This window comes from Herpailurus yagouaroundi, unplaced genomic scaffold (genome assembly GCF_014898765.1).
Source record: "Herpailurus yagouaroundi ecotype Mexico unplaced genomic scaffold, PumYag 28, whole genome shotgun sequence".
Classification (NCBI taxonomy): Eukaryota; Metazoa; Chordata; class Mammalia; order Carnivora; family Felidae; genus Herpailurus; species Herpailurus yagouaroundi.
Window position 1 is genome coordinate 43,237,540 of NW_024412376.1, and position 21,070 is coordinate 43,258,609.

A 21,070-nucleotide genomic window follows, 5' to 3' on the forward strand; every position below is an offset into this window, starting at 1 on the left:
AGGTAAGCAGGCATGACTCTGAAGTGTGTGTGTGTGTGTGTGTGTGTGTGTGTGTGTGTGTGTGAGTGTATATGTGTGGTGGGGACGCTACCCTCCACCTGTAAGTGCCCTGGTCCCTCCAACCTCCTGAGAGATGATTCAGAGGTGTGTTTTGTGTGGTTTCTTAGATGGTCTCCACTGGAATTGAGTCTCAGTTGTCCACGGCAGTGACCTGCCTAGTCTCGCACTTCTTACTGGTGTCTCTCTCTTCCCTGTCTCCCTTTCCTCATCTGTACTTCCTGGAATCATCGCCCAAATAAACTACCTTCCCTCAAGTTCCTTCTCGGTTTTTGCAGGCACCTAAACTAAAACAGCAGGAAATACTCTTTTCACTCTGCAAATAACTTTCGTTTTAAATAAGGAGAAGCTAAAGTCTATTTCACACACGCACGCACCAACACACACGATACATGAAGTTTGTTTGGGGTAATTATATTTATCTTAGAAGGATGGATACTTTTTTATTGTAATGTTATTTGTGCCCGCTTGTAAAAATGAGTATCAATATAGAGATTATTTATGTGGTTTCCATGATACAAATAGTTCATACGTATCTTTGGCTCAATAATTGCTTTTTAGGATGAAGTCAAACTTTAGCCAAGAAGACACATGCTTGGGACAAGTACAACTTGGAATTTGTCACTAGGGCTTGGGGGTCTCTCAAAGCTCTCCCATACATACCTGGAACGATGTCTCCCGGTAAGTAGGAAGATCTGCTGGTGTGAATGGTGATGTGGTGTGTGCCGGGGTTCTGAGGCTGGGCTTGAAGGTGCTTGGGCTGCATGTCCTGACAGGCCACTGAGCCGGCACCATGAGAAAAGGCAGTTGAGCAGGAAGCCAGGCAGAGAGCTGCACAAGCCCAGCCTGTGAGGGCAGCGGGGACCCTCATCCTCCCCTTATCTTGCGTCACGAGAAGTAACAGCTTCAATCCAGATGTTATGTAAGAAAATAATATGACGTCGTTTTGAATGTGACGGATCTGAATCCACGCTGCCTTTAACCAACCTGAATCCCACACTGCCTTTAAACCTGAGATAGCTTTAGTGCTGCCTCCCCAGATTTCAAGGATTCAAGGTCAAGATCAAAAAGATGTGCCAGGCTGTAGAAAGTGTTTCATTTCTAAATATTTTTTTAAGCCTGTCTTATAATTTTCTTACAAGACTAGACTGTTTCTTTTCAAAGGGAGGATTTGATTAAGTCAAGGAAATAAGACCAGAAAATATTTGTATCCTAATGTGGACCCTTTACAAGCTGTCTGATCTCCAAGGGCAGTGTGAGCTATAATACATTATTGAGGAAGTGAATCACCCAGTACTCCAATATGGTCAGGCCACATGGCATATGGTGGCTTGGGTTAGTATCTTATCTCTATACTTGTAAATTACAGAACTGAATGTTACAAAATTTCTGCCAACTATCTATTATTTAGAAGTAACTGTTAAATTTGCAACACTTTGATATCTTCTTGCCCTCCCTTCTGTTGACTGGCTTTAGTTATTTCACTACTTTTTCACAGAGAAGATGAGCAGAGAAAGTTACACCCAAGCTGATCCATTGTTAACTTTATTGGCAGGAAAAAAAAAAAAAAAAAAAAAAAAAAAGGACTCAGGAATAGAATCAAATGATTGGATAAAATAACATTTATAGAATAAGTTTCATTTTTGTTTGCCAGCTCTAATGCCATCAACAGAAAGAATTAAAAATTGTGTAAAAAAGGAGTTCTCAGATGAAAATATTGCGAGAGATAGCAAATACAACAGGTTGAAAACTACTCTCTGAATAAGCATTCAGAGAGCACCTTGGTGGCTCAGTGGGCTAAGCATCCAACTCTTGGTTTCAGCTCAGGTCATGATCTCACAGTTCATCAATTTGAGCCTTGCATCGGGCTCTGTGCTGACAGTGTGGGCCTGCTTGGGATTCTCTCTCCCCACTCTTTCTGTCCCAACCCTGCTTGTGCTCACGCTGTCTCTCTCTCTCTCAAAATACATAAACTTAAAAAAAAATTAAAGAAAAAAAACCATTCAGAATGGTCAGGTATCTTTTAAAAGTAGGTTTTTTGAAATTGTTTATATACACAAGAATGTTCAAGGGGCAGCTAATATGTTGATCTAAAGAGCAGTACATGGCAACAAGAGCCCCCTCTCTAATAAGCTAGTTTTAAAAGGTAAAAATAAAAGACTTAAAATTTAGTGAAAGTAGCTACAAATACGTGACCCCAAATAATTCGCACAATACCTTTCTCTACTAGGTTTGCCTTCCATGAGGCAAAAAAGTCAAAAACCTCTACACCACAAAGGACCATTCCTACAGTTTCTCAGACACATTAAGAAATAATGAACAATGAGCTGTAAAAGCACATTCTCAGTTGAGGGGACACAGGGCCTTTTCCATTTTCTTCCAGAAGGGCCACAAGGAAATGTCCCTTGAGCCTTTGTAGATGGCAGAAGGTGGTCTCCTCTCCCCAGGTCAGATCAAACACAGATGCCTACAGGGGAAGGGGGGAAGGGCACATCCCACAGACCACGGTCACAGCCTCAACTCCCACCCTCTCCTCCTTAAATCTTGAGATTTCTGCTTTCCCACCAGCACCTCGTCTACCTAACCCAGAAAGACATCCACTTACCTAGTATCACACTTTCCTTCAGCCTTGATGGAAAGGCTCCCCCCACTCAGAGTTGCAGGGATGCATCCTTTAAACAAGTCTTTTGTTCTCTCTTCTGTTTCTCCTCTAATGGGCAGGACAGCAGCTGTTACTGCTAATCCTCAGCATCCACAGGAGCTGTCCCTCAGAGTCCAGATCCAGCCTTAATCGCATTGGCTTTCTCTAAGATGGCACACACATACTCACACACGGTTTCCACACCAACGTTGTTCGAGCCTGTGTGAAGAACCAGAGATAACTGGAACTGGTTTAGCTTATGACTGGCATTGGCATCCTCTACAGGAGTCGATGCGTTCATCTTGGTTTCCCTCCCAAGGGCAGAATGACTGAATCAAGCAAATCTCAGTGTTCTCTGCTTCTTGAGTCACTGTGAGCTGAAGAAGTTATCCCTGGTAAAGCAGAGAGCCACATGTGGTATAAAAAAGTACCACAAGAACACTCCCTTCCCTTTCAATGGCACTGAGGCTGGAATTCACAAATTTGCAGGCATATACGAATCTCCTGAGATGTTTGATAATCGCACAGAGCCTGTGGGTCAATGGTTCTCAAAGTGGGGCTCCCAGAGCACAACATCAGCATCATCTGGGAGTTGTAAGAATTGCAAATTCCTGGACCCCACTCCAGACTTACTGAATCAGAAACTCTGGAGGTGGGCTCCTGCACTCTGTGGCTCAGCAAGCCTTGCAGAAGATTCCAATACAAGAGAAATTGCCGAACCGCTAATAGGAGTAGCCGAACACCAAATTTATGCTAAGCATTTATCTGGGCAGAAACAAAGATGAATTGCATATTATCTCAGGTCCATAAATACAGCAAAATGGAGGAGACTCAAAAGGCTACATGGTGTATGACTCTACTTATATAACATTATGAAAAAGACAAAAGTATAGGAACAGAAACAGGTCAGTGGTTGCCAGGGGCTGGGGTTGCAGGGAGGGCAGCACAAGGGAATCTGGGGGCCATGCAACTCTTCTGAACCTCTCGTGGTGGTAGTTACACAACTGTACAAGCTGGTTAAAACTCAGATTGCACATCAAAACTGTACACAAAGAAAAACCGTATGTAAATACATTAAATAGAATAAAAAAAAATGGAGGGGACAGATATATACACGTAGCTATTAGGCAAATGATCATTGGGATATCACAGAGGATTTACATGCGATTAACTCCATGAGAGGAAAAAAAAAAAAAAAACCCATAGAAGTTACATTTAAATTGTACCTTAAACACCGATCAGAATTTTTTTTTTCATGGCAATAAAGATTAGAGAACACTCTAGAATAAGAGGAATGTATTGAATACTTTTTACTCCATGTCCTGACTACAGCCCTTGTAGAATCTCCCTGTTCAAAGTGTGGTCCATAGACCAGGAGCTTCAACATCACCCAAGAGCTTGTTAGAAATGCAGACTCCCAGCTCCACTCCCGCCCTCCTGCGGATCCACTGAGTTCATTTCTGCTTTTTAACAAGCTCCCCAGATGATTCATATGCACACTAAGGCCTAGAAGTACTGCTCTGGAGAATCTGCCCAGGTCTCAGCCCGTGGAAGAGCCCACACACACCACACAACAACCTCCCATATCACCACGACTGATTAGCCAGAGATGGCCACCTTATCGGAGACCAGGAAACCCACTGATTGGGCAGCAACCAATCAGCTACCTTGAGAATTTGGACTTTTCAAGGAACACAGATCATTCAAGCTGAAAGGGTAAGACAAACTAGGGTTGGAAGAGGGTGACAGGGCAAGTCACAACTGAATTTCATTCTTGACAGCTCTCTGAGGAGTTCTCCCTTACTGGAACTCATTTGAGGGGCTTTTTGTGTGTTTGCTTGTTTGTTTTCATTTTTCCACCTATGAAATTTGACTGTGGAGTCCTGAACAGGGCCTGGCATGTTTGAGATGTTCTCGGAGAGAAGGTTGCAAGGGAGGAGGAAAGCATCCAAACTCTGAAGGGATTTTCATATCATAGTGAGGAGGTCAAACCATATCCAGTGAGAAAGAAAGGAGCTACTGTGGCTGTTTAAGCAGTAGAGTAGCAAGACAGGCAGCTGGAGTTCCACGAAGGCAGTTCTGGAAACATCCAGAGAGCCAGAGCCAGAGCCAGAGCCAGAGATTAGGGCCGTGGAGGAGCCTGCTGTATTGCAGGCCAGTAAGAAATGAGAGGGTGAGCAATGATGGTGCGGGACCAGAGGGATGGACTCAGGAGATCCTCTGGAAGTAGACTTGGTAGGGTGTGGTGACTGGCTGAATGTAGGGTGCCAAGAGAAAATTCTAGCATGGACCCTGTGGGGTGATATGGAGTAGGAGGCTCCAGAGACAGCAACGGCTGGACCATCAGGCCTAGTTTCCATTCCAGAAATCTTAAGGAAGTGAACGACTTAATGAGGAAAGCACTCATTCAGAGACTACAGTCCTATCCCTGTAATTTTAGGGGGCCTGCTTAGCTTGTCATGGCAAGTATGAATGAGGCAATTAACCTTATAACCACCAAAGGAAGTTGAGCTTCCTTGGCCTAGGCCTCTGGTATTCCCGATGCAGAGTGAAATCAAACTGAGTAAATCTGGCTCCTCTAAGACTCTGTCCCAGCAGGAGGGAGGAAATCTCCATCTTTTGTTGAGTCATAAGGGAATCTGGTAGGCCTAGAATATTAGGGTGAAGGACTTCCATTGCTATTATCCTAGTTTTCTAAGCTCTTGTGGTCACTTAAAGGCTGTTCGCTCACATGCTTCCCAGAAAAGAAGGGCTCAAGTCCAGCCAGGCTGAGGGGCTCCCTAGATGAACTGGGTGGCCTCTCCTCTCTGAAGTTTGGCCACCCCCTCCACTGGGCACTTCTACAAGCAGGGCAGATCCCTGCTACTATGAGGAGCATGGTTAACCTCTTCACTCCCCACCTAGTCTCAGGACCAAAATCTCCCTGCTCTCCCTCCCCCTCCCTGGTCACCTGGCCTAGTCTACCCCCCATAGGTGGAGGGGAAATCTACTGACACTTCTGCTTTGGTTCTGCAACCCAAATTCTCCTGATGTGGAGGTCCTAAAAGGCCAGCTAGCAGGTTAGAGAAGGGATGGCAAAGAGGTAGAGCAAACGTAAATGGCTCAATAATAATCCTGCCACTTTCCCATGTAATACTTTTCCTTGGATACCAGGAGGACATCTTATCCTGGATGTGGCCCCCATTGCCATCACACCCCCAGCCTCCCCTGAGTCAGCAGCATGTTCTGCACCACTCCCTCCACAGAGCCGATTGGTACCAGAGCAGCCACCTGATGGTGGGGAGGCTCTCCTCCTCGGGCAGGGCTGAACCACATCCTCTCCTGAGAATCTCACAGAGAACATAGAAGGTTTCTCTATATCAGCACTGGCCAATAGAAACATAATGCAAGCATTCATAGGGGCACATGGACCCCAGTGTTTATAGCAGCACTTTCAACAAGAACCAAATCATGGAAAGAGCCCAAATGTCATCAACTGATGAATGGATAAAGAAGATGTGGTTTATATATACAATGGAATACTACTTGGCAATGAGAAAGAATGAAATCTTGCCATTTGCAACAACGTGGATGGAACTGGAGGGTATTACGCTGAGTGAAATAAGTCAGTCAGGGAAGGACAGATTATTATATGTTTTCACTCATCTGTGGAACCTGAGAAACTTAACAGAAGACTGTGGGGGAAGGGAAAGGGGAAAAAATAGTTTCAAACAGAGAGAGACAAATCCATAAGAGACTCTCAAATATAGAGAACAAACTGAGGGTTGATGGGGGCAGGGGAGTGGAGAAAATGTGTGACGGGCATTGAGGAGGACACTTGTTGGGATGAGCACTGGGTGTTGTATGTAAACGATGGACCACAGGAATCTACCCCTGAAACCAAGAGCACACTTTACACACTGTACGTTAGCCAATTTGACAATAAATTATATTTTTTTAAAAAAGAAACATAATGCAAGCCACATATGTAATTTAAATTCTTCTAATTGTCATTTAATACAAACTGTTTGTTATTTTGAGACAGAGAGAGAGAAAGTCACAAGCAGGGGAGGGGCAGAGAGAGAGGGAGAGAGAGAATCCCAAGCAGGCTCTGCGGACGTGGGACTCAATCCCATGAACCATGAGATCGTGAACTGAGCCGAGATCAAGAGTCAGACTCTTAACCGACTGAGCCACCCAGGCACCCCTCTAATTATCTTTTTTTTTTAAAGTAAAGAAACAAGTGCAATTTATTCTAATAATACATTGATCTAACTCATTATTTTGAAAACATTATCATTTCACATGCAATCACATAAAAAAGCATTAGCAAGGTATTTTGCTTCCTTTTTGCACAGTATTTGCTATGCAGTATATATTTTACACTTCCAGCATATCTCAGTCCAGACTACCCACATTTAAAATACTCAGGAAACAAAAAAGAAAAAGAAAAGAAAGTACTCAGAAACCATAGCTTCTGAGTTGCTACCATATTGGGCAGCACAGGTTGAAACCAAGGAAGGTGGTTGAGCAAAGAGGTCATTATGTGGGGTCAGGCTATGTCGTACCATGAGCAAGACAGGTAAGAAAAAGCAGTGCAGCTGAGGGGAAACAATAGTAAATATAAATAATAACACATTTACACGGTGATTATGTAGTACAGGCATTGGTCTACTAAACTGGTTAGTTAGTTAATTACCTCATTAATACTCACAATGACACTATGAGGTCCATCTCATTATCATCCCGTTTTAGAGGTGGGGAAAAGGAGTCACAGCATTTACACAACTTGTCAAAGATCGCACAGCTTTCAGGCTGTGGTAGATAGGGCTCCTTATCACAGCTTTGCCACCCACTACCTCTGGAACCTGATCTACAAAACAAAGATAACTGTAATTCTTGTACCCGTATCCCAAAGTTCTCCTGAAGTTTCACCGAAGGATAAATAATAAGCAGTTAGCCCTTAGCATGGGAAGGGCTTAAAACACATCGTTTGGGGAAACAGAAGCTGGCAGAGCTATGGAGATAACAGAGCCTATGCAGAGGGGTCCCTGTGCCATGTGGCCCCTGACAGGTGAGAGAGAGAGAGAGTGATCACGAGAGAGCAAGAGGGAAAACAAGGACCAAAGCAGGAGCAAGGCAGAGCTCATCCCAGGCTCCTCTGGAGTCCAATCCCCATTCCAGCATGAAGAAAACCAAGCTGTGTACACCAGAAAAGTGAGAAAACATTGGGTTTTTGCTTGAATCTGCTCCAGTCGTTTCACACTAACAATTTAGCTGCACCTGATGTAACATGACTAAATCCTTACATTAACATCCCATGGCCCTGACTAGAATGATTATATTAGGAAATACGGGATCAGTCTCCTGGTGGGTTCTACGGTTACAAATTAGAAGCTTGTCCTTCTGCAAATCACTTAACTTCTCTGGGTCACCTCAGGTATAAAATAAGAGGCTTGAATTAAATAATCTCTTAGATTTCTTCCAGGTTGAGAATTACACATATTTTTAAAGTTTTATTTTAGCCATAAAGGTAGAAGAATGAGGTACTCTGAGAACACCTTGAGATGACGCGGTATGGCACATAATTACGGACTGGCATATAAACACTACCTGCACGGACATGATCCTGCGTCACTACTGGTTTAGGAGTCAGCCTTAAAACGGTTTTGGCAAATGCCCATTGGGTCCTCAGAAAGGAGGGACCAGCGGGGCAACAGAGTTCACTATGCCAGTCCTGCCTCCGGGACCTTAACTCCAGCTGACAGGTGGACATTCTGTCAGGCTCAGTCTCTAGAAATAGAGCCAGTGCCTTCGGTCACTCATAAATTCATGCCCTGGTCATGAATTTCCATTGAAATGGACTGGTGTTTTTACATAGATATTGGCTATTCTAGTGTCATTATTGTAGTGAGCATTTTAATATTTACCTAGATAATTTGTTTAAGCCTACAGATTTCTGGAGTGCTGGGACAACGTGTGTAAGAAAAGAGAAAGATTCTCATTTTCTTCAAACTCTACTTTACTTAAGAAATGGGGACTCAATGGGCATTTCTGTACATTTAGCGGGCTTGGTGACTTTTGCTTCACTCTCCAGACTATGGTTCACTTTGTTCCATTAAAAAAAAAAAAAAAAAAGGTGGCATAGTGCTCCTTTTTCTATCCAATTACCCTCTCCTCCATTCTCCCTATTAAAGAACAATACAGACAAAGAGGCCATTAAAGCTAATCGCTATTTGAATGCTTATTATTTGCAAAGCAATACCTAAGACCATCTGTGATGCAACAAAGAATCAGCAGGATCTCTTCTCACTTCTAGAAGGTTAATGTTTTACTGGGGGTGAGGCAGTAAGATGGAGAAGAAAGAGCTCTGGAGGCAGACAGCCAGTTTTGTCACCTTAGGTTAATTAATGTTGGTGAGCTTCATGTCTCCCATCTGTACAATGGGCACACTGTTAATTTTTTTTTCCAACGTTTTATTTATTTTTGGGACAGAGAGAGACAGAGCATGAACGGGGGAGGAGCAGAGAGAGAGGGAGACACAGAATCGGAAACAGGCTCCAGGCTCCGAGCCATCAGCCCAGAGCCCGACGCGGGGCTCGAACTCACGGACCGCGAGATCGCGACCTGGCTGAAGTCGGACGCTTAACCGACTGCGCCACCCAGGCGCCCCTGGGCACACTGTTAGATTCCTCACAAGAATGTTGCAAGGACCAGATGTGCTAGCACAGGGATGCACAGAAGTAAGTGCAAGCTGTTGTCAGAAAGGAGATAAAGCCAGGCTACCAGAACTGAGAGCAGAGAGGGGTAGTTCAACTAGAAGCAAGAAGAGATGGTTGCTCTTAGAGGTGAGGTGGGGTTTGGATAGAGAGGGGTAACAGAACATTCCAAGCAGGAAGGATAGCTTGAAGAAAGGTATTGAAAGTGGAAGGGGCAGATGGGATGGTGTTTGCGGTCAATATCCAGAAATAGAATAAGGGGCACCTGATATAGGGTGATAGAGACAGGGATGTTGACGAGAGTAGATGGAAGCAAAAGGAAGAATCAGAAAGATTTAGAGATTGTTTGTACGGAGGCCAAAGAGGTTTAAAAATAAGAAAGGAAAAAGATCGGTATTTAGAAAGCCTGAGCGAATAATATAACTGACATCCACCTGATGAAAGAGGGAAGTTCATGGTGTTCAATTTTAGATATGCTGAGGACGCCCTCAGCACTCATTTACTCCTTCAGCCAGCCTTTAAGTAAATGCCTATCAAGTGCAGGCCATGTGCGCGGGGCTGGGGATACGAAGATGAGTAACACAGAGTGTCAGACAGGCTGACAATGGAGACTAAGGTGTCAGCAGATAATCACAGAACAATGGGATAAACGATTAGGGGAGAGATGATCACATATTTATTACGGCAGTATAGAAAAAGAGTATCAGGGGATCCAAATTTCCTTTTCCCTTTCTAAAAACCCAAACGTTCACATCTTGCCACTGGATGCCAGAAATTAGTCTCAAAGCCCAGTATGGAAATAATTCAGGGGATTTCTAACATGTATCATGGTCTTGTAGCATCTTTTTAGGATCCAACTCCACGGGCACTCTTTATGCTCATGGGACTTGGGCTTTGTGGTGCTCTTTCCTACCATCCTAGTTCTAAACTCCTGGAGGGTGGGAATCATCTTCAAATTGCTTAGCTGCCATGCAGAGCACAATACCATGCTCACTGTAAGTCAGCTGTTAAGTAGTCTAGCATGGCCTTTATTTTAATCATCCTTCTTCCAATTTTCCCAGGGAAGTAGGAATAATAGCTGCCATTTATTGAGCTCTTACCACGTGCCAGGCACACACCTGACACTTTACTTGTACAAACTCATCTGGTCCTCGCAACAACCCTACAGAATATGCGCGAATATCCTTTCCATGTTACAGATGAGGAACCTGAGACGCAGAGAGATTTAAGTAACCTGCCTGATGTGACATTGCTAATAAGTGAAGGAGCCGAGTTGTACAGCACAGCAAAGGAGCTCTGGAGTCTGGGCTCCTTTTTTCCAAGCATTTATTGTATTACTAATAGAAGATACTTTTTTTTTTTTTTTTTTAGAGAGAGAGAGACAGCACACGCGCGTGCAAGCAGCCCGGGCCCGGGGGGGGGGCGCGAGAGAGAGAGAGAGAGAGAGAGAGAGAGAGAGAGAATCCTAAGCAGGCTCCACACTCAGCACAGAGACTAATGCAGGGCTCGATCCCACCACCCTGGGATCATGACCCGAGCTGAAATCAAGAGTTGGTCACTCAACCGACTGAGCCACCCAGGCGCTCCTGGAGCCTGTGCTCCTAACCCCTGTGCTATTACATCTGCCATCAGATGTTCATGAGAGCTAAGCATGAGGAGGGAGCGGCTTGTGCTGGTTCTGGAGAGCAAATGAAGGATGGGAGGCAAGACCTCCATTCCCTATTTCTAGGACCAGGGTTTGGAAGTCCACTCTGAGTGAGTAAGCAGCCTAATTAGAACTTCTCACTGAAGACCTCGCATATTAACACTGCAAACCTACCATAGACAGGCAAACCATTCTTTCAAGGCATGCAAGGAAAAGCCACTGCAGTGGAACTGGACTTCAGGGGTCCTCCATACTGAACTCTGCCAGATGCCTTTACTCCCTTCCAGCTACAGCAGATCTTCTCAAATTGGGGAGCATTTAAAAATCCTAAGGATGGGGGCACCTGGTTCATGAGATTGAGTCCCACGTAGGCTCTGTGCTAGGGTGAGATAGGGTAGAGTCTGCTTGGGATTCTCTCTCTCCTTCTCTTTCTCAAAATAAATAAATAAACAAAGTAAAATAAAATAAAATAAAATAAAATAAAATAAAATAAAAATGAAATGAAATGAAATGGAATGGAATGGAATGGAATGGAATAAAATAAAATAAAATAAAATAAAATAAAATAAAATAAAAGAACATAGCATTATGTTTGAGTACCTAAACACCACCTTTCATTTTCTCACTCCCTATAATGCCCCTTCATCTCCCATCATGGAAGCAGTCACAGCAGAGTTTATTCTCCTTCATAGAAGGGATCCAAACCTCTTACCATTTTTGCATCAAAAAGAAGCAAATTATTTGTTTAGCCCCACCCCTCCCACCTTGGCAATGGAGAATACCAAATCCTTGAATGTGAAAGACTTCACCAAATTTTTTATTTTTATTTATTTATTTATTTTTTTACCTGCTTTTTAGATATTTTTCAAGGCAGCTGCAAAGACCGAACTCCAAGCGTGATTCTCTGGTTCACTTTTATAGATCATTTCTGCAGGACAAACTCCTTCTTTTGGTTTATGACCCTCGACTCCACAGCTGGGTCTGCGTTCCTCCCACACCACCTGTAGTTCTGTCACAATCTGTTACCACTGCTCTTTGTTCTACTAAACAGACACCTAACAGTGACAGGCCTCATTCACTGGCCTCCTGATAAACAGCCACAGAAGTCAGCCTCTCGGCCCCTCAATACTACCCCAGAACTTACTCCTGGGAATCTGACTACCCAGCGTCATTACTGAATTATTGAGGTCCTCTGCACACGCCTCTAACACACGAGGGTGGCCCCCATCTTGGTGAGTTTGAGGCATTTCAGAGAAATGCACTCTGCCTCCCACCATACGGCCGTCTAGGAAAGCAGGAGAGAGAAACAGCAGACTTCCTGATTCCCAGACCCGGGCTTCATTCTTCCTTCACATAAAAATGCTGTGGTAAAGTGAGCAAAATCCACATGACAACAGCACCCTTAAAAATGTAAGGAAAGGTCTACTGTAGGCCGAGCCACTAACACCACTTTCACCCCCTCGTGTCACTCCACCTCGGGCTGGTGTATTTGCTTACCCCATGATTTGAAGGAACAGCGAGTTTTTGTTAGCATCACTGTTATTCCTGCCACAGAAGTCCCTGTATTTCCCTCCCAAAGCCAGATTTGCACCCATATTACTGAAGGATCTACAGTTAAGTAGAAAATATTAATTATTTGAACACAGTTTAAATGTAAACAAAATTTAAATATGGCAGGCCCTTAATGTTTTGCCCTTCTATGTCATGTGTATAGATAGAACACAATTTGAGATATATAAGAAATAGAACAGTTTCAAGTAGGGTATACTCTATGTAGCCAAATTCTTTACAATTACATATATTATTGTATCATATAAACACATCATTTAGAAAAAAGCTCTACCACATGTGTTATTATTTTATTTCTGTGGAGTTCGGAATGTTTTAGACCCATTAAAAATGGATGATTGGCTCAGTCTCTGAGCTTCCTAGCAGCTAGGTAAAAAAGGTAAATATAATCAATTGCCTGTTTCTTATCTTTATAGACCATAGGGGGAAAAATGGGCTAAAATAACACAAGGACAGGAAGAAGAATTGTAAACGGTCTGAGTGACTTCCCCTAAAGGACACTCATTGTCTACTCCATCATGTCACCTGGACAGGGGTTTCCTGTGGCTTCTTCTCTCCAGGGCTATGGGAGGAAGGTGTAGCAGGCATGCGACTATGGCCTGTGGGTGACCAGCCACCGGGAGGAGCAGGCAGATGACTGCATGACAAAATAATGATGAAAAACGATCTTGACAGGCTAGAGCAATGAGCTGAATCTAACAAGATGAAATTAAACAAGGACAAATGTGAAGTGCTTTTCTTAGGTCAGAAAAAAACCAATGGCATAAACCCAAGATGGAGAAGATATGGCTCACCAGCAGGCATTTAAAAAAAAAAAAACAAAAAACAACTAAAAACAAAAACAACAAGAAACCACGTTAGAGCTCTTAGCTGAAAAGTCACTAAAAAATAAAACAGCCAAAATAAAAATTTTAGTGCAATTTTGTCTCCCAAACAAGGAGCATAATTGTTCCATTATATTCTGAGATTTTAGTCTACATTGGGAATTAGATTCTGGGCACCCTGTTTTATTTTTGTGGAAGATGACTACATCCCAGCATTAAAAACAAGTTTGGAAACAGCGAAGTAATCATCAATAATATCCTGCGCCTAACACACAGCTTGCATGTTATTTCTCAGGTTGACTGCTCACTTTAAAATGAGTACGCAGGAGAAAAATAAATAAAACAGAAGAAACATATACAACATGGAGTGCATTTGGAAGAAAGTGCCACAGTGGTTTGTCGACTCTGAACCGCACATTTCTGAAGAGTGGCTGAACAGACAGGGAGATTCAACTTGCGGGGAGAAGGTTCATAATAACTGTCTTCAAATAGCTGAAAGGTTTACAAGAATGCCCAAGGTGAATTTAAGGGCTATAAGGGAGAATAACATTTGTAAAAATCTTCCGTTTTTAAAGTGCCTTCTTTAAAAAAAAAAAAGAAAAAGAAAGAAAAAGATTTTACCATCACATTAGGTTTGGAAGGTGTTATTGCTTTGTTACTGGTAATATTTCCGTTTTCATACATTAGGATATTTTGGATTAAAAAGGTGAAATGAGGGGGGCGCCTGGGTGGCTCAGTCGGTTAAGCGGCCGACTTCAGCTCAGGTCATGATCTCTCGGTCCGTGAGTTCGAGCCCCACGTCGGGCTCTGTGCTGACAGCTCAGAGCCTGGAGCCTGTTTCAGATTCTGTGTCTCCCTCTCTCTGACCCTCCCTTGTTCATGCTCTGTCTCTCCCTGTCTCAAAAATAAATAAAACATTAAAAACAAAAAAAAAAAAAGCTGAAATGAGGGTTGCCTGGGTGGCTCAGTCGGTTAAGCATCCAACCTCGGCTCAGGTCATGATCTCGTAGCTTGTGAGTTTGAGCCCCGCATCTGGCTCTGTGCTGACAGCTCAGAGCCTGGAGCCTGCTTCACGGATTCTGTGTCTCCCTCTCTCTCTGCCCCTCCCCTGCTTGCACTCTGTCTCTGTCTCTCTCTCAAAAATAAATAAACATTGAAAAAAATTTTTTAATGTGAAATGATGTGAGCAAGATCATGCAGCCAGTAAGTGGCAGGGCTGAGACACAACCAATTTGCTCAAGCTACAGTGAGACACATTTAAATTCAACAGTATGTGGAAAAATATCTTCCTCTGAGTCATATCTGTACAAAGTACAAATCTCTATATTTCCCCATATATTAATGAAGGGGAATTAATGAAGTAATGAAGTGTATATTAATGCAGTAATGAAAGACAAGTATTTTAAGAACTAGCCACAGTAGTGGCTTTCAAATTTTTTGACCACACTCTCTAGTAGAAGATAAATTTTATGTCACCACCAAGGGCATACACAACCAAGAATAAAATGGAAACAGAAGCTCACACAATAATACTAATAATTCCTGTAAGTGGTGCACTTTGACTTTTCTCTATTTTAGTTTTTTAAACTACTGGTCTTTATCCACTAAATCTCCCATCATGTGGAACTCGAAACACTGATGTAGATTTGGTGGGAAAAACCACGAATTCCTTCCAACATTGGCATTCAGTAATTCTGGGTCTCCCCAAGCTGTGTTATATACTTAAAGCAAAAAAAAAAAAAAACCAAAACCCAAACCCTAAATTGAAGTGATTTTTTTTGTTTCCAGTTTATTGCTTTTACTCTTACCCCAGCTCCTTGGGCTTTCTCACTCTTGATTCTATTTCTGGCATTATCTTTCCCCACCTACACTACACCACCTGAAAACTCTTTCTTTTCCCTTTACCTGAGTAATTGTTGAAAATATTAAACTATAGAAGCAAGAACAGATTGTAACATAAGCACAGTTGTTCCCACACGGCTGTGTTTATGTACACATACATCCCTCTTCATTTCCAGGAATCAGTCGCACATCCTCTGATCATATTAACGACGACTCTACTTTATTTTTGTCCACAAGGCTGAGAAGTGGTGGTCCACGCGTTAAGACGAAGAGAGGCCGCTACTAGGATAGGGGGTGGTTGGTCCCGAGCATTAAATGAGGTGATGTATGCTGAGTGCTTTAGACAACATGTGGCACGAGGAAACTGCTCAGTAGTTGTTAGCCAGGACGACACTGATGGTGACGGTGAGGACATGACAATTATATTCCTGTAGTTCAGTAGTTTAGAAACTCTGCTGATTAAATATTATGTGGTCTTGAGAGGACTTGTTCAAGCGAATCTGTCCTGCCTTCTAAAAAAAAAAAAAAAAAAAATCACCTTTTTTTTCTAAGCCTTGTTCTAATTTTTTGAGTAGTGCAAGGTTTTAACATCTTTACTGGCCTACTGTTTCCCTATCCTTTATTCCTCCTTTTTTTTAAGCCAGAGCGCGTGTTCATCTCTCATTTCTTGAGTCTCAAAGGCTCCTCACGGCATTTCCATGGTGTTGTCAGCAAGCTGTCTTGTGCATCGGCCTCTGCATCGGGCGCCACTGGAGACTTGAGTCGACTTAAGAGGGCCCACAGTCTTTGGTGTTTGCGTGGACTCTGTTTCTCTCCCAGCAAGGTTTTCAGTTTGGAGATTACTCCTTTTGAAGAGCAAAGAAAGGTGGGGCGCCCGGGTGGCTCAGTCGGTTAAGCATCCGACTTTGGTGCAGGTCACGATCTCACCGTTTGCGAGTTCGAGCCCCGCACCTGGCTCTCTGTGCTTCAGATCCTCTGTCTCCCTCTGCCCCTCCCTAGCTTGTGCACGCTCTCTCTCAAAAGAAATAAACATTGAAAAAAAGAATAAAGGAAGGAAATAAGGCCCAATCAGCCTGGTCTTCTAGCCACCTGTTAATGCCATGCTGTCCTCATTAACAAGCGGGCCTGTCATTTCGTTGTTCACTTTATTCTAAAAAGCCTCCTTTCATTTGGGGGTTCGGGCTTCTTGACACATTCAGGTGATGGTTTAAAGTCCCTGGAGCCAGCCTGAGGGGCTTAAATCCCACCCCTGCCCCTTACTAGCTGGGGGATGTTGAGCAAGTTCCTTTTGGTGTTTAGATTTCCCCATTTGCAGAAGGATTAATGTCTTTTTCGTGGGGTTGTTGGGAAAAATTAAGAGTTGTAAAGAGCTTAGAACAGCGGCCAGCAGAAAGCCAGCCTTGAATACCTACTGGCTGTTCCATATTTTTATATGGAACTCTCTGAAGGCGCTGGCCTTTACTTTCTCTTTAGAGTCTGTGTATAGAAGGAGACTTTAGAAAGGTTCCTGGGCGCTTGGGTGGCTCAGTCGCTTAGGCGTCCAACTCTTGATCTTGGCTAAGGTCGTGATCTCACGGTTCGTGAGATCGAGCCCCGGGCTGGGCTCTGTGCCGACAGCGTGGAGCCGGTTTGGGATTCTCTCTCTGCTCCTCCCCGACTCTTGCGTGCACTCGTGCATGTACACTCTCTCTCTCTCTCTCGAAATAAATACACTTAAAAAAATAAAAAGTAAAAGGTTTCTAAGTGTCTAGAGTCTCTTCCCACAGGTGACATTTTCTCTGAACTTTTTGACATCTACTTTCATAAAGGCCGGGAGATGTGTCTGACTACATTCAACATTTATTTTATTCCGTGGTACACATACCAGGGTGGCAAAGTCATTTCTCCTCCAATTTCCCATCACTTCCCTGTTGGTGCCTTTCCTCCTTACGGGTCCAGTATCAGCCTTCCCTGGTATGTCTTCTAATTTCTAAGCAATGGAACCATTAGCAGGGCAAGTCAAGATGTGTGAGATGGTCTCTTTGTGGCAGGATGAACCTCCAGTGGATGTTAAGGTCCCCGTTGCACTGTAACTTGCCTCCTTGCCAGTGTTTCAAAACTTTCAAGTAATAATAATACTGATACTGAGTATTATACTCAGTATATGATACTGAGTATAATACTGGCCTGATACTGAGGGTGAGAGTATTTCCATCTGGAAGCCAAAATGCTTGCCAAAGACAGAGGTAAATTATTCAAGAGCATCAAGATTGAGTTTCTGTGCAGTTGTCAGCAGGAAGACAGCAAACTGAGGACCAATGTGCCACACACCTTCAGCCGTTGGAGACAAAACGCCGAAACACGGCCTTACCCTCGGGGAGCTTCCAGTCTACAATGGCTCTAAAGTTAACTTGTCTCCTGTTTCCAATTTAATCTGGAGTAATGTGTCTCTTACTCGACGAGGCAGAGGGGAATCTCTCTTCCTTCACGTTTCGTTAAATTCCCAAAGCACCTAGCTCAGTGATGTTCCTTCCTCCAGCCCTCCGAGGAGTCACTGACTTGGTAGGGGTCCTGCTTCCACTGAAATTCAACAGTGACTTTAACACATCCCCTTCACCTCCACACAGAAGTTTTAAGGAAGGGTCAGCTTGTTAGAATAATAAACTGACATGAATTCAGAATCAGGGCAACTTTGAGAGAAATGATGCCTGTAGAATTTGGGAGGGGTGGTGTCCCATAATTTGGGAACTATGGAGTCTAACAACTGGTTTCTTTCCCATAAAACAGAAGAAAGATGGGGAAGGAAGAAGAAAACGTGTTGGCTTTGGGGAAGTTTCATTCACTAAAGGAAAATGAATGACAATTAAAAAAGCAAGCTTATTAAAAGTTTGCAATGGTTTTTAATGAAGAGAAGGGTCCTTAAATTGTCTGATTGCTTGATTATTTAACCTGGTTTCCCTTTTGGTTAAAACAACACTTTCATTTCTCTGAATAGGCGAAACCAATCCATGTGGGAAACATTTCTTTTTTAAAAAAGAAAAAAAATTTTTAGTGTTTTTATTTATTTTTGAGAGAGAGAAAGAGCATGAGCAGGGGAGGGGCAGAGAGAAAGGGAGACACAGAATCCGAAGCAGGCTCCAGGCTCTGAGCTGTCAGCACAGAGCCCCACGTGGGGCTCAAACCCACGAACCATGATATTATGACCTGAGCCGAAGTCAGATGCTTAACTGACTGAGCCACCCAGGTGCCCCCTTGAGGGAAACATTTCTAACTGGTCAGGGGGGGAAGGTGCCTATTCTCCTTCACCCTCTATTTTAATATTTCTTAACATAGATATTTCTCTTTTCTTCTGAAACAATACGGCATTTTGATCAAGGCCTATTACATCTCGTGACATCCTGGACTTCGTCCTCACAGTTTCCAAAGTGATCAGTTTCAATAAAAGAACTTTAAAAAAATGATTTAAAACATTTTTTATAATAAACTGAATAATGATAACAACAGCAAAAGTGACGTCCTGAGTAAGCGTATCAAACAAAACATATTTAATGTGAAACACGACATAACCTCGCTGGATTTTAAGTAAGCCTCACATGTGCTCGGGGTCAGGGCACAGAGGGGTGTCATGGGGTGGTGGGGGTGACATGTGTGTGCTAAGTACACTTAAGGACAGTGATGGGTTCCAGGGAGGGTGGTCGGGTGGCCTGGAAGGCCTCACTCTTGACACGGCACCAAATTATTTGTCTTCATTAGACACCTGAGCAAATGAGCCTGGGACAAAGGACAACGGATCCAGCCAGAACTGCGCCAGGGAGGGAAGGGTGACTGAGGTCACACACAGCCTGTCGCCATCTCTCTTATGTACGTCCCGCGCCTGACGATGTGGCTTCTAACATGAAGACACAGCGGAGGGCTGCTGGCAAACAGCCTGTCATGTAGTCATTAGGAACAGGGACACTCCAGAGAGAAAAACAAATTCTAAGAGACAGGCATCTCAAGAAAACCAAGACTCTGCAAACTGCAGACACCAGCCAAGGGGCGGGTTTCACCTGGGCCCGTGTGTAAAGGGCTGCTGGCTGCCTACTGATCTTTCCTGTCATACCTGGGCAAGAGTGACAACAAATCACTGTCAGCCACCCCATCTCTGAATGCAGTGGACGGCAGTCCATGAGCACACCTGGGGACCTTCCTACTTAGATTACCGGGAGGATGAAGAGAAGAGAAAATTGATTTATCGATGCCATGCACCCTGGACGGAATCAACACACAGGAGTTTGACACTTAAGACCCCGATCAAATAGCAGTGGGAACTGCTAGTCTGGTGGCAGCGACTCCCCGAGTGACCTGGGGCAAGTCACTTTACTTCTTTGCTTCGGGGCTCCACATCTGGAAAAAAGGGGACTGCCTTGTTCAGTGACCACAAGGGGAGACTGTGGGGCTCAGCTCAGGTGGCTAATGAAATCCAGGCGGGGCTTGGCCCCCTTGTGGGTGCTCTGCTGGGGCAGTCCCAGCATCTTAGAGATCCGCCAGAGGGTGTGAAGCAAACTCTGCCACGCTCCAACACGAGGTCCTACTAACAGGCCGTCTTTGAACAAGATGGACGGCACATTCACCCTCTCAGGATAGATTTGTGCTTGTAAATACTTCCAAATACACTGGAAAGGGAGCGCCACACAAACCTAAGAAAAGTGGTAAGGGTCAACTGGTGTTAGAGGAGTATACCCCTGTGCCTCTGAAATGGTTTACAGAGCCCGGTTCTGATGCACACGAAAGACTCCAAGCCCATCTCCCCACAGTATGTGGCTTGAGGTAATGCTTACCTGCTCTATGTGAAGGTTGTTCTCACCTTCTGCATTTTTGTTTTAAGTTCAGGAACACGTTAGCTGGGAATTTCTAAGTTGTCCTGCAACCACAAAACCAGAGCAATCTATCCAGACCCAGCTTCTGAAACCATGGAAGGAACCAATCACTAGTTCTCTTTGGAATCTAACGAAGAGGTAGTGAAAGCCCCAGGAACACAGGTTCCTCAATCGCACTGTTAGCAGACGAAGGATTCTTTTTTCATGAGCAATAAACTTTGAGACTATGCAGTTTGGGATTTGGGTATACTTCGTTTCTGTGAGAGAGATTTATAATGCAAAGGGTACAGTTAACATGCTGTGATAGTTGATTTCATGTGTCAACTGGGCTAGGCCATGGTACCGAGATATTTGGTCAAACATTCTAAATGTTTTTGTGAAGGTGTTTTTTAGATGAGATGCATTTAAATCAGTAGACTTTGAGTAAAGCAGATTACCTTCCATAATGTGGGTGGGTGTCACCCAATTGGCTGAAGACCTTAACAGAAAAGGACTGACCTCCCCCAGAAGGGGAATCTGCCAGCAGACTGTCTCTGGTGCAGCTCTTCTCCAGGTCCCCAGCCTAAAAGCCAACCCTGTGAGTTTTGGGTTTGTCAGTCCCCACAATCACATGAGCCAACTCTTTAAAATAACTCTCTTTCTCTGCGTATGTGTATATATCTATACACACACACACATCTACATACACAACCTATTAGTTCTGACTCTCTGGAGAATCCTAACACACACACTGTGGTAAATACTGCCATTGCTCACCAACACTTCCGGTTTTCTCTCCTGGGTCTGTAAAACAAAAATTACACTTTCCAGGAAACTTAGAGTAAACCACGACCATGTTACTTGCTTTGGCTAACAAGATGGAGGGAAAGTGATGGGGGGGGGGGGGGGTCACCACCGGTGAAAGCATTTAAGAGCCGGTATGATTGCTTATGCCCCTCCCCTGTAGCACCGAACCT

At 43.8% G+C, this 21,070-nt stretch overlaps 1 protein-coding gene and 1 long non-coding RNA gene across 4 annotated transcripts in view; one reads left to right on the forward strand and one right to left on the reverse strand.

The window, feature by feature from the left end:
• REELD1 (reeler domain containing 1) overlaps positions 1-3,032 on the reverse strand; it is a 16,304-nt gene extending 13,272 nt beyond the window's left edge. The window contains exons 1-2 of one of the 3 annotated variants that reach the window (XM_040472956.1): positions 2,663-3,022; positions 721-961 (exon numbers count right to left, since the gene is read on the reverse strand). In XM_040472956.1, the coding sequence (XP_040328890.1) occupies positions 721-928 (208 nt within the window). In that variant the 5' untranslated portion in view covers positions 929-961; positions 2,663-3,022. Of the gene's footprint in view, positions 1-720; positions 962-2,662 lie in introns of all 3 variants that reach the window. The other 2 variants (XM_040472948.1, XM_040472967.1) reach the window with 2 other exon arrangements.
• LOC121028912 (uncharacterized) lies at positions 625-20,345 on the forward strand. The gene is made up of 2 exons (XR_005789498.1): positions 625-738; positions 19,009-20,345. It is a non-coding gene; the product is annotated as an uncharacterized LOC121028912 (long non-coding RNA).
• Positions 20,346-21,070: the final 725 nt, after the last annotated feature.